This window comes from Metopolophium dirhodum, chromosome 8 (assembly GCF_019925205.1).
Source record: "Metopolophium dirhodum isolate CAU chromosome 8, ASM1992520v1, whole genome shotgun sequence".
Lineage (NCBI taxonomy): Eukaryota > Metazoa > Arthropoda > Insecta > Hemiptera > Aphididae > Metopolophium > Metopolophium dirhodum.
The window spans coordinates 17,273,086-17,287,689 of record NC_083567.1 but is presented as its reverse complement, the minus strand read 5'-3'; the positions used below and the strand labels follow the sequence as shown (position 1 = coordinate 17,287,689).

The window sequence follows — 14,604 nt, the reverse complement described above, 5'->3', positions numbered from 1 at the left end:
AAAATCGGAGCATTTTTACTACTCCAAATGTTGATGACAGACAGAAAAAAACACACATCATTGTAAATACAAATAATACAATATACCTACATTAATTTGCTCCGCTCAGAATCTAAAAATTTACTGTAAATTATAAAATCAATACATCTATTTTTCCATTCAGAATATAAAATATATTAAATACATTTACTCCAAAAAACTGGCTTCTGTTTATTCGGTGTATAATATATAGAGCGTATACTGCTCATATACTTAAATTGTGTACGAGACAGCGTTTTAAAAAATTTAACCCTTTATAGTGTGATTATCGCCGTTTAAATTGAACTATATATACCTACGTGTATTGGTGTATAAATATTATTATTATTATTATTATTATTATTGTTTTGTAAAGCTATTGTGCGATATTTAAATGAAATTACAATTTTATGGTAATATAATATAATAAATATATTGAAGCTTTGTCACGTAAATATTAGACATGTCGTGTGCGTAATTGAGCTAGCGTGTTGTGGTTGATCGTTTTGTAAAATGTGAGCAGTGTGATAAAAATAACATAATATTATTTATTATGCATACCTACATGTATAATATAGATCGTTGTTTTTTAGGAAACCATTATATATTTAAGAACGACTGCGGTGGTACCTGTTAACAACGACGGCGGCCTTTTCTCGCCACCATTGCGCATTGGCATAAAAGCCCAAATTTTCGTCCTTGACCTTTGAAATGGTACATTTTGGCAAAAATATCGATCGCATCAACCGGTGACCGCGAAAACTTAACATGCGAAAAACGCTCTATGTAGAACCGTATACAATATTGTAAAAAAAAAAATTCACGCAGCATATTATATATTTATTTTTCGCGATCAAAAGCTTTTCTTTCACGCGTTTTAAAGAAATTTTATCGTTTGACGTAGTTACTTAAAAAAGGCGGAACGGAGGTCGTATAATATATATAATATCATGTAGAATTAAATTAATAATAGAGCTAGGTACGTTGCTCAATCGCACAATATTATATAAATATACATTTACCTATAGGTATAGGTATTGATACTTATATAATAATAGATAAAAAATGACTATAACTTATAAGTACGGAAAAACGATCTTGCATAGGATCATAATTATTTTTTTTTTATATTTGAAAGAGAAAAACTTTATTCGGGTTATATTGGACTGCTATTTTTAAATTAAATATCTATATAATACATTTAAAAATAATCAAAAATGTGTACTGCATAGACGATAGACGTTTATTACAACTTCTTAGAGTAGAACTTTTAAAATCAGAATCCAACTAAAACTGTATAAAGGCTAAACAATGTCCGTCCGTAATTTGTGTGACACATACATTGATACAAGCATTAATACATCAAATAAAAAAAATTATCAAAATCTGACTATTTCACGAGCTATGAGAGTTTTTTTTTTTAGGCAAGTTTTTATACATTATAAAAATGCATCGGTTACGTCACCCTAAATATCGTAAAATACGAGATAGCCAGGTAGGTATCCATTGTAGCATTATGTAGGTACTTTCCTAATAGGAAAATAATATTTTCCTCGTCGTTTCGGCGATTCCACCGCTTGTACGCATAACGTGAAACCTATATTGAATTGGCTGAGTATTATATAATTCAATATTTGGCATATATTTATCAGAAAACAGAAGTACATCATCGATGACTATTATAGTTAATCTTTCTTAGAGGTGCACGCACACTATTATTAGGTATTATATCGTTGTAAAAACAACCCTTGACCGGGATAATATAATTTTCTATTTTTTAGAACGTTTTTGGAGTAAATTTTCTTCCCGTAGAGGATGTTTCATTGTCACTTACTATTACGTAGATAACAAAACAGCCACGCGTACATAAGTTTTTTGAGGGGTTTTGTAAGTACAGGATTTTTAATCGAAAAATGAAAATGAAAATAAAGTTTTCAACATGATAACATCTATAATAATAGGTACATGCGAGCATTACTATACTGTAGTAATGGTAACAATCATGGTCTAGTGTTGAAGTGTTCTGTGTTCACATTCGTTGCGTAATTTATTATTTATTATTTTCATCTGATCCGAATATAAATAACGGTTATGAACTTCTACGTAATAACTCAAATTGACAGTTTTTAATAAGCGTTTTTAATATAATATACCGGACGCGTAATATAAACGTACATTTCACCAGCCCCCCCAAATATAATTTTTAAAATTTTTTTTTTGCGAAACATTAGTGTGCCATTAGTGTGAATTTGTGTGACTATTTTCAGAATTTGTGCGATACTGGTTTAACCGTAAATTCAAAAATATATATGGGGGGCTGTAGAAATGTTCCCCAGCCCCCCCTCATGGAAAAAATTACAATTTTCAAAATTTTCTTTTGCCAAACATTAGTGCGTCATTAGTGTGAATTTGTGCGACAACAACCAGAATTCGTGCGACACCCGTTATACTCGGAAAAATCGTTTTTCCATTTTGAGCATTTCCCCAGCCCCCCCCCCTCATAGAAAAAATTACAATTTTCAAAATTTTCTTTTGCCACCATAAATTTTTGCGCTGTCTTCCAGGTAAGTCGAAATATTAAATTTTAACATTGGATCTAAATCAAAAATTTTCATATTCAGTCATCACCAATATTACTTAATGTATTCAGATATAAAATAAGACCTTTTATATATTGCATGCTTGTTTAGAAAATAATATCACATTATTGTACTTTCAGTATAATTTTAAATACGATTTTTTGAGATTTGTGTATCATGAAGATACTTATATAGATAAGTACAATCAATTATAATGTTGATGTTATAGTTTAAGGTTAAAACATTTGAGTATTTTTTAAGTCATTCAATTAAAATGTACACAAGTATAGTACATAATAGTATGCGCATAGGAAAAACGGTTTTGGTCGTGTTTGGGGGGATGTACAAAATTTAATTTTGGTTGTACAAAATTGTACAAAAAAAAGTACATAATACTATTAAGGTTTGGTATTATGATTCGAAAGTGGCAGTGCTGGCGAAACGGACCTCGTTGACACGCTACATATTATACGCGTCCAAAGCAGTATTGTTTCATCGCTGGCTTAGTGGCTATCTGGTAATCGGTGAAGTAAAATATATTATAACATTACATTCAATTTCAATTTACCTACATTAAATAAAATTGTATTCGGTTCAACTCAGTGTCTTGTCAAATACTCAAATGTTTTAACCTTAAACTATAACATCAACATTATAATTGATTGTACTTATCTATATAAGTATCTTCATGATACACAAATCTCAAAAAATCGTATTTAAAATTATACTGAAAGTACAATAATGTGATATTATTTTCTAAACAAGCATGCAATATATAAAAGGTCTTATTTTATATCTGAATACATTAAGTAATATTGGTGATGACTGAATATGAAAATTTTTGATTTAGATCCAATGTTAAAATTTAATATTTCGACTTACCTGGAAGACAGCGCAAAAATTTATGGTGGCAAAAGAAAATTTTGAAAATTGTAATTTTTTCTATGAGGGGGGGGGGCTGGGGAAATGCTCAAAATGGAAAAACGATTTTTCCGAGTATAACGGGTGTCGCACGAATTCTGGTTGTTGTCGCACAAATTCACACTAATGACGCACTAATGTTTGGCAAAAGAAAATTTTGAAAATTGTAATTTTTTCCATGAGGGGGGGCTGGGGAAATGCTCAAAATGGAAAAACGATTTTTCCGAGTATAACGGGTGTCGCACGAATTCTGGTTGTTGTCGCACAAATTCACACTAATGACGCACTAATGTTTGGCAAAAGACAATTTTGAAAATTGTAATTTTTTCCATGAGGGGGGGCTGGGGAACATTTCTACAGCCCCCCATATATATTTTTGAATTTACGGTTAAACCAGTATCGCACAAATTCTGAAAATAGTCACACAAATTCACACTAATGTTTCGCAAAAAAAAAATTTTAAAAATTATATTTGGGGGGGCTGGTGAAATGTACGTGTAATATAATTAAATATAACAAATATAATTATATACAAATACAATACGGGACGTTTGTACATTTTTAAATCCGATATCATCGCTCGTATACATAATACAATTTACGGTAACCGTATATCGTCGTTTTAGTAGGTGTACAGAACATAATATTATTATGTAGGTGTACATTGCGACCACAGTATATTATACATATTTTATGTACCCTTGCCGACGTCGTATAGTTCCGTTTTATGTGCATATATCAGGTACACGTTGTCGCTCTCGATGACCTATTTTTTAAGGATTTTTTAAATAATTTACAATTATACGCGATATTAATATAATATAAAATATTCGTTCGAGTCCTCTTCCGGTCGAGTCAGTAGGTCGTAAATCGTAATACGTACGTGCGTGGTTCGCGGAGTGAACATTATAAATATATTATTATTATCATACACGATAGTAATCGACACACGTGATGAGTGGCTAAATATATTATTGCCATTAATACCATATTATTATTATATTGTAAACCCAGTATTTTTACGGTATCTTATCGAAAACAACCAATGTGAGGGGGGGTGTGCACATATTATTTACGCTGCTGCAATAATAATACATAAATACATAACCTACAATCCATATTATACGTATAGTACCTATGTACATCATGCCCGCCCCTATGTTATGGTAATAATATTATATATGGTCATGTCGTCATTGCTATCCTGTATCGCGTATTCGGTCACGTAACTACTATAATAGTAGTATACCTTACTGGTAACAAATAACACGTCATAATAATCTATACTAATATTATAAAGAGGAAAGATTTGTATGTTTGTAACGAATAAACTAGAAAACTACTGGACGATTTCAAAAAATCTTCACCATTAGAATGCTACATTATCCCTGAGTAACATGGGCTATATTTATTACTAGAAAAAAATTAGGGATCCCTACTAAAACTTCAATTATGTAATTTTGTTGTATGTATCAATCAGCGAATCAGCCCCATTTTTTATGTATATCTCGAAAAGTACTCAACGGATTTTAATACGGTTTTCACTCATAGATCGGTAGAGTCACGGGGAAGGTTTTAAAGTATAATTTGTTTTTTTGTGTATGTGTGTGTTTGAGACTTGAGTGGTTCCCTGGATGATTTAGATTCACAATTGAACCCGGTAGGTCCAACCCTGGGACGTGCTCAAACAGGGATTTTAAGATTTACGATGGACATTTTTGTTTATAAATGGTTGCTATTGGTTATAGGAAAAATAATAATTAGTAGAAATTAGTATTTTATTTGTATATTGGTTGCCCATTGGTTAATCGGGCAGATGAAGCATGCAAATATACAATATACAATCGAATTTTTGCACAATGCCTACTTGATATTTTGTCACACGATCCGACGTAGTCGGTTGCCTATAGGGGTGCAATCTCAATTTTTTTAAGAGTTGACTTTTGTACGGGGAACGAAGTGTGCGGAATCAGCTATATTAATAATAAATTAGAAGAAATATGTCATATACATTTTGTACAAATATATTTATTAAAAATACAAATCTTTGGCCTGGACATCGTCGGGCAGAACAACTAGTATATAATATTATAATTTATAATACTAGTATCTATAATCTATACAGATAGACTTATCATCAATAAACTATAAAGTTTTTAAGACGTTATATGATACAAAAATTAATTTAAAAACCGAACCGACTCTTGACTTCATCATATTGGACACAGATACAAAAGCAATTAATTGCAATTAATCTTACTATAGGTACCTATATATTAAAATACCGTCATATTTCACATGTGCGTTATGTTTAGTGAAAAAATAACAAATCTATGGTTTAAAATTTCTATATTTTAACTTATAATTTTTAAATTCTATAAAATAAAAACAATTTCCATTTATCCAAAAGAGTAACAAATAAAATATTCAGTAGTACTAAATACAGTTGGTATCCCTACTGCTGCAAAAACAACGTAAAACGGTTGACAAATTCCGTTCATCAAACGAATCTTGTGAACAATAATTTTTTTCTATATAAGGTACCTACCTAAAATTAACGCTTATTTATATTTTTCTTTACGTTACTGGTTAGCTTATTATGTTTACTATTCGGTTTCACTTTAATCTCATCATTACAATTTGCTGGTTTTTGTTTGTTTGACGTTTTTGGTTTAGTGATGTTTTTCCCTATGCTTTTAATCGTTTTAACAGGTACGGGCGGCTGTATAATTTTTGAGGGGTCTTTAGTACATATGTTTTTATTTGTTTCGTCGTCTTTATTATCTTTACCATCAACAGTGCAATCCTCTTTTTGTTTTGTAGCCTCCACCTCTGCGCATAAATCGATCGAATGTAACTCACTACATGATTTCTCTTTGCTGCAGTCTGTTACTGGTGTAATTAGATTTTGTCTACTGCAGGGAATATCCACTGGACATCGAGTTAAAGATTGTGTCGAATTGTGTTGAACTTTGGTTTCGGATAGACATTTAACAGGCATCTCACTACAGCATGTATCCACCGGAATGATAGGTTCTTGTATCGGTTCCTCGCAATCGTTTTTAGCCGGTTCTATGTTACACGACGACTTTGAACAGCTCACTCCACAGGGATCAATTTTAGAATACATTATATAACCAATGGTTACACCATGTTGAACCACGGCCAAACAATCATTCGGGGATCTAGTTTCTGGAAGACTAAAAGTGTTGTTAAAAACAGGCGTTGCACAAGTATTTACTGCAGGAATGACGTTTTTCTGTGGCTGTTTCTCGCATTCGTTTTTAAACTGTTCTATGTTACACGTCGACTTTGAAGCACATATTATTCCACTTTGAGGGTTTGCTACTGCAGTTCTACTAGTTTGTCGATCTGTGGCTAAACAATTTTTCGTCGTATCATTCCGACTTGGACATGTCTCTATAAGATGATTCAACCTCTTGATAATACAAGCAAGTTTAATATGGATTGTATTATTAGTTTCACAAGATTTACGTCGTCCCCGAAGATTTGATGAATAAAATTTGTCAATCGTTTTGTGTTGTTTTTTGTAGGAGTAGGGTTTAAAGTTTTTACTTGCATTTGATACTTTTTCGGATTTACAACAAAAATTACAATTAAGCAATTCTACACTTTCCGATGATTTTTCACTGCAACATTGAATCTTGCAACATTCATAATCTTCCTGGATTTGGTCACATACATTACATATGCTCATATCCGATTGCTTTTCAGTTAAAAATTTCGACGTCAAAATGTTATTCTTACGATAACGAATTCCTAGTACACTTTTAAAGAATCCAAATATACCAAGAGTATATTTTACAAGAGAACATACAAATAAGAAAAAATATAAAGCGCAAGTCATATCTTTGTAGAAATTTTTTGTTATTGGGTAAATTTTTAAAATGATCACTACTCAATAATTAAAAAATAATTTATATTATTATTGTATATTATATTATTAACATGGTATAATTTGTTGAATTACTTTTGCATGAAAATTGTTACATAGAAACCACTTTGTTGATCTCGGTATTAAAGTGGACTGTATAGGTTTTTTTTATATGTTAAAGGGTCACTGTTCTAGTCTTTTAAATTGTTCGTAATTCTAAATAATTTGAAAATTATATTTTATGTATTAGCATTGATTATAGTTACCTCCTTAATTATAATACTTACTACTAATCTACTGCTCGATACCTAATTAAAGGGTGTTGATACAGTGTATTATAATATTAATAATATTATATTAGCAGAAATGACTTAACAGGCAAAATGCTTAGATCTTGTAGAATGGTCGAATTTTGATAGCTATTTTTTATTTAAATAGAGAAGAAGACTTCTTACAGGCCGCATTGAATTCCAATAGTTTATTTTTTCAAATAATGGTATAAAATTATTTGTAAAAAAACCTAAAAATTGTCTTATTTTTAAAGACATATTATAAAGTTGAAGATTTAAAAATTTAAGAATTATTAAAGTTTTTTTAAAAAAAATATTGAATTTGGTTGATATTAATAGGATACTAAGGTATATAGGATAGAATCATTCTAGTAGAGTGTATTTGTGTGGACAAAATTATATTGACACCGGGTCCATTAAGATTTAACTATTTTATGTTTTTGAATAGAAAATGGTTAGTATAGTAGTGTTTAGCTATTTGAACAATTTGGAAGTTGCATAACCAATAACCATTAATGGGTGACATAAGTATAATTAAAAAATGAATGAACCAGTTTGTGACTGAGTTAAGTTAAACATTTTCCATCATATGAACTTTAAACTTTTAATTGGCAACTCATCCGCTTAAAGGCAGTCTTTTACATAGAAATAACTTTCAAAATTAATATCAGAATATTATATTGGGCGTAGTGATTGAAGTTTCGACCGAAAATGAATCACGCTCCAGCCCCCTTAAGTTGTGAGATTACAGAGATTTTATTGATGTTATAACAATTTAAGAAAATCTACAAAAATGCCACTCTTAAAAAAGTGCCATCTGGGATGTTTATCTATGATCCAGTTTGTTTGAAAGAGCCCTCCCCCCCTCTAGACGGTATATGACATTTTAGATTATTCTGACAGGCAGAGAGACAGGCCACGTTAAACTGGTAAATATAATACTTTCATAGCTTTATCATATATTTTATTTAGGTAGATAACAAAAATAAGCCAAAACGGAGGCAAGACACCCTCACCACCTCGCGAGAGCACTCATCAGCCCTTGCGCTGATGCCTAATTATTATTCTAAGTACCTAATTACTTTAAAACCACACATGTGTATGATATAGGTACATGATATACCATGTAGTTTTGCTGATTTGTAAAATGTTGGGTACAGCGAATCCTGAGAATGTGATACATTTTAGTAGACATTTTTAATAGATTAATTTTTGAAAGGCCTCAGCTAGAATTTATTATAGTAAAATAGGGCCTAAAATCTATTAAATATCCAGATACACAATATACTACTATACTAGTAAAAGTACCTACTGTCTATTTCTTATTTTTATATACCTAACCAATAACCATATTATATTTTTATATTATAATTATAGGTAGGTACACCAAACGTTCATTAAGCAAATGGCAAATCATAAACCTTATGTATTATGTAGGCGTATAGCTGGTAAAGAAATTAAACGAAGATTTTCGAGTCAAGTTGAATTGATCTCGGTAGTATTCTGTAATGCGTTCGGTTTTTCAAAATGTTGTTAATTGAGATTTTGGTTTTTAAAAAACTCATAAACCGACATCGATGTTTTAAAAATCTTAAATCTCGCGTTCAAAATCCAAAATCCGAAATGTACATATTGATTAGTCGATATCAAATTTTTCTTCATCAAAACCTTAAATATTAGATACCCATCATAAGTCATTCAGTTATAACGTATAAGATAGGTAGGTACCTTAAAACTTTGAAAGATTGTGATTTCAATTTTAGCCATGGTCCATCCATGACATAATATTTTTGTTGATACAATATAGTTTTGTAGTTCCCGACCATGTCTACACTGTTGCGCCAAGTAATGATAACAATTATGACGATAACTTACAATGTGAATATGTGATATGGGACGTTATCTACATTCTACAAATTGCAAGTTACAACAATAAATTCAAATATTTGTATTTACTATTTTACTCTGTACCATTTAGTACCTACCTAATAGGTACAGTGGTTTTAAATTTGAATTTATTTATGATTGAGTTTCAATAAGCTTTTGAACGTATAATCGTTTTTCTCTTATTAATTATTATCAATTCCCATATTATATAGTAATTGTACTATTTATGAACAACAAAAATGGAGGTGTAAGTATTAAATTGCAAAAGAATTATTTATCTCCAATATATTGCCCTTTGTTTCTTACTGATTTGTCGTTTTATTTTTTATACAGAAAAAATCCACAAGTAGCCGTACTCTGTAACAACGAGGTAAAGTTATTTGTACAATGATTACCAACTTACTACCAGTACCTATTAGTTAATAATATTATGGTTAATCTAAGAGTTTTCTAAGATTTAACATGCAATTTAAAAAAAAAAATGTTTATTGTGATCAATGATATTATATTTTTATGCGCGTACCCAATACTATTGTATTTTTAGTTGGATATAATTTAAATTGTTAAGAGTTTCTACACAATAAAATGTTGGTCTTTTTGTTTTTTGAGTTGCAATTATAATACACAATCAACCAACTGTCCAGTGAAAATGAGTCAGTACTCTGTTGGTCGAGGTTAATTATGAGATTGTAAATAAAATCGACTTGTACTTTATCAACTAATATATTATATTTAGATATCTACCTAACATGGACAAAAATCATATTAAAAAACTGTCTGATGTGAAGTTTGGAGCCTTTTATATTTCCCTAATTAGATAAAACAATTTTCATAAAATAGTAATGTTTTCTGTTTTCTAGGAATTAGTTATAATTTATTATTCTGGTCATTTTCACATTTTTTTATGGATTTAGCTGTTTTCTAATTATGTAGATACAATGTTCAAAATTTAGGTAATATTTAGGATTAGACGCTCTGTGCTCTTTTTCAAGAATATTGACAATATACTTTGAATTGAGTAAGGACCAAGGTTTATAATTAAATTTAATGGTCGATCTGTATTAAAAGTCTAGTCTTGAAATACTCTTTTTTGTTGTGCTTTGCGAATAGGTAGTCGATAAGTTAATGATAAGTTTATATAATTTACACAATATTAACAATCTCCAGTCTATTGCCCAATTAATCTTAACTGTGTCATTATTTACCTTTTAAAATAATAAGACAAGATTGTGAAGTAGCTAAGAAAAGTGCAGGATAAATAGCCTGTCATTGTGTCTTGCACAGTCACTTTGAAAAAATAGGAGCCCTGATATTATAGATATCAAAGGATCGTTAATTCTTAAATGGCTTAAATATAAAAGCATAGCAGCATACCGTGTGATGACCGAATACCGAATATTAGGCTCTATATTATATATGCATATAGACAAAGTTTTTAATTGTATGCGGTAAAATTATTTCTTGTGTCCAAGTGTTTATAAATTGTAATTTTTTTAATTATAAAATTTTTGTAAAAAAATGTTTATCACTTTTAGTATAACATTAGACACAAGATGGAAATCAATGGTATGTATAAAAATAAAATATTCAATTTGTTTGGTTCTTCTTATAAAGTTGATAAAAAGAATAGAGAAACCAGTAAAGTATTCAAATGTGAAATAATTTATCTTGCGTCTTAGTTTAAAAATATAATTATTACTGTTTCAGGTTTTTGAATTACTAAAAAAAACTCAAGAAAATACAAAACTTATTGGAGGCATGAACCATTCAACAATTTTATATGAAGTACGTCAAATTTAATCTTTTGATTTACTAGAAAATGTTAGCAAATATTTGTTTTTTTTTTCACAGGTCAACAAGTATTTAGAGCAAAGAGCATGTGCAGAACAAAATCCAAATAAAATAAGGGAATTCCTTATCAAATTAAAACATATGCCAATTAATCTGTCAAAAAAGGAAAAACTGATGTTAGTTAACGATCCACCAGACTCAGTTTTACGATTATCCTTGGTATTTATTTAATTAATTAATTGATTACTAAGTATAATTTTTGAAATTCATAGCAATTAGACACATTTTCTTGTTATCTGCACAAGCTTATAGAATCAATTGTCATTTATTGATAAGGTTTTCTATTTACAAAGGCTCTTATTTTTAGTAAATTCAATTAAATACAAACAACAAACCAAATAATTTAAATACATTGTATATGTTTAGTTAAATAATATAATTTTTGTGAAAGCCAGCATCATTTTAAATATAAATTAATGAAAACCGTATTTAAAATTGTTTGATTACTGATGAATGCATGAAATTGTATCTAAATGGTCTTTTATGTTATATTGTGTGAAATTATCAATTTATCACAATCATTTTCTACGTATTTTCGGTTCTAAATTCTAATAGATATAAAATTGTAAAGATGACATATTTTATATTTTTGATGTTATGTTTAAAATATTATGCTAGAAAGTACTTTCATGTTGGACTAAACGCTGATATACACATCCATAAAGCACTTCCAGCATGTTTGTCAATTTACCCATGATATCTAATATTCTAAGATCTGTAGAATCTACTACTAAAATGTGTAAAATAATACATGTATTAATATATTCTATATTATTACTTTTTTACTTTTTTTTTTATATTATTTTATATTGCTTCAAAATCTAATTACTATTGTTATTAATTATTATTAATTTATTTTAATTTTCAGGGTATCAAAGATTTCTATGATAGGCTCAGCGAACCAGAAACGGAAATGTTATTATTTGCTACAAAAAAATTTTCCGGAGAGTTCGAAATTATTACTAAGCAGGAACTAATAGAAGAAGAAGAAGAAGAAGAAAATAACTAATGATTGGTTTTTTAAAATAGTTAAGAAAAATCAAGACTGATTTTAATAATACAATTTTATACAAGTATTTGTGCATCAGAAATGTATTATGTGGCATTTCTAACTGAAATTTGTTTTTGAAACTTTCTAGTGTTTGAGTATTGCTTGTAAGACTTATGCTGTATATTAATAAATAAAATATTAAGCAGTGATGCCATTGTCCGCTGAGCACTTCTATTATAATACTTAATGAATTGTAAAATGACGATTGGTTTATGAGAGAGTCTTGTCACTTTTAATTTATCAACTATAAATATATTCTTCATTATGATTGTTTAAATTGCAGTCTCATCATATTTCCTTAAATTTTACATGCTCCAGATATTTTATTATTAATTGTACTCAAATGTATTTTCCATAGCCCGTTATATAACTGCTGTTATTTAAATAACTTTTATTGGTACATTTGTAAAATATCAAAATATCAAATATCAATGTAAAAGTTCTCTGTTAATAAATCTTAACTAATAATAATAATGCAGTAACCCTCGAGTTAATTGAGTATAGTTTATTATTTCTACAACAATTCCAAGGAATGGTGATTTTTTCCAAATCAAGTGGTATAATTTAATTTTAAAATCCAAACCAAAAATGTACTTTTGATGCAGCAAATATATTTTACTTATGTTATGCTGATGGCTGGTTAGGTTAGGTAAACACTTGTACTATTTTTTTGTATGTATCTTGCAATGTTCTCAACTATCATTGTGAAATTTGACATAATCATAATGTTACTTGTTACAAATTTTGTTTAGTATGTAGATAATTAAGATCTATTAATGATGGAGGTGATACTTTATAAAACATTTTAATTTTTGTTTACTAAATACTAGTAATTAGTAAATACCTACAAAATAGTTTTAACCAAGGAAAAATAAATTTTATATACTTTATAAAAAATTATCCTTGAAAGAATTTATATTTAATACATGTTATAGTAAAAATTATAAAATGTTATATAATAAAAGTTAACATGGATTAATTTTGAGTAATGAGATACACTATGTAAATATGTAATACAAATGTAAATTAAACGGTGAAAAAATATCCAAGTATTTAATTTATAAAAAAATATATTTATTATATATTCATTCAAATATGTTTTAGTTAAGTACATTTATACAGTTTACTGTACAGTGTACAGTATTTATGTATACAGAAAAATACTATTTACAGCTTTATATATTATGCAATATGGTGACAATTAGATTTTTATAAAATATTATATTATTATGTCACATAAGTTGCACAATTTATAACATATACATAGTATTATAATAATGTAGTGTAGAGAATTAATACATAAATATAATTAATTAACTGTAATTTTCGTAATTTTATATAAATAATTTATTATAATTTATTAAATACCTACAGAAAACTCGAAAATTAAAAGGAAATGAAACCTACCTTTTGGTGCATAAAAACCTACTTCATAATTAAATATATTTTCAATACTTATGATAAATAATAATTTATTATATCTGATGTTTATTATTTGTTTAGTAAAAATAATATTTAATTCTGTTGATTTGATAAACTTTAAATATTCATACAATTTTACAATATTTATAATAGTCAGTGTAGAAAATAAAAATACAATTACCTACTAATAAAAAATTGAAATAAAAATGAATGAAATGTCTTTTGGTTTCTACTTGAATTCTTATTATATGGTTGAGTATTAGATAGTGAAGATTGGATCCCAGTTTTGATGGAACCATTGACATATTTGTAAATAATTCTTTCACAGTGTCATATTATTTGTCACCATTCATAAATAGCTACTTTGCTTAAAAGAAAATCAATTATAACAAGCAAAACAAAATTTGGTTACATTTGGGCATTTGGCATACATTTAAAGTTTGAAAAAATTGCCTACGCTGATTCTCAAAAATCATGTTTTGGACTTTGGGTGCTTTGCATGAATGGGGACGAAATAGTAAATACACTATAAACTATGAATAACAGAGTAAAAAGTATAAATTAATATAATATTTGAGATTGGTTTATATTCAAAAGTTTTTTATTACAAGGCGGGGGGGGGGGGGGTGGGAGTTTCTTTGGTGAGTGATTTTATTTTTCACCTATTTTGGGGGTCGCCACTTTAAAAAT

General features: G+C 28.6%; 1 protein-coding gene across 1 annotated transcript; it reads left to right on the top strand.

The window, feature by feature from the left end:
* The first annotated feature begins 9,604 nt into the window (after positions 1-9,604).
* On the top strand, positions 9,605-12,970 carry LOC132951206 (uncharacterized). Its single transcript, XM_061022977.1, has 5 exons — positions 9,605-9,837; positions 9,924-9,960; positions 11,298-11,375; positions 11,442-11,600; positions 12,310-12,970. The coding sequence occupies exons 1-5, from the start codon at positions 9,830-9,832 to the stop codon at positions 12,448-12,450; spliced, it is 423 nt and encodes a 140-aa protein (XP_060878960.1). The 5' UTR covers positions 9,605-9,829; the 3' UTR covers positions 12,451-12,970.
* The last annotated feature ends 1,634 nt before the right edge of the window (positions 12,971-14,604 follow it).

Bases quoted from the DNA above. Each gene is read 5' to 3' on its own strand.
- LOC132951206 (XM_061022977.1), top strand. The intron at 9,961-11,297 runs GTAAAGTTATTT...TTACTGTTTCAG, and splicing joins CCGTACTCTGTAACAACGAG to GTTTTTGAATTACTAAAAAA. The intron at 11,376-11,441 runs GTACGTCAAATT...TTTTTTTCACAG, and splicing joins ATTCAACAATTTTATATGAA to GTCAACAAGTATTTAGAGCA.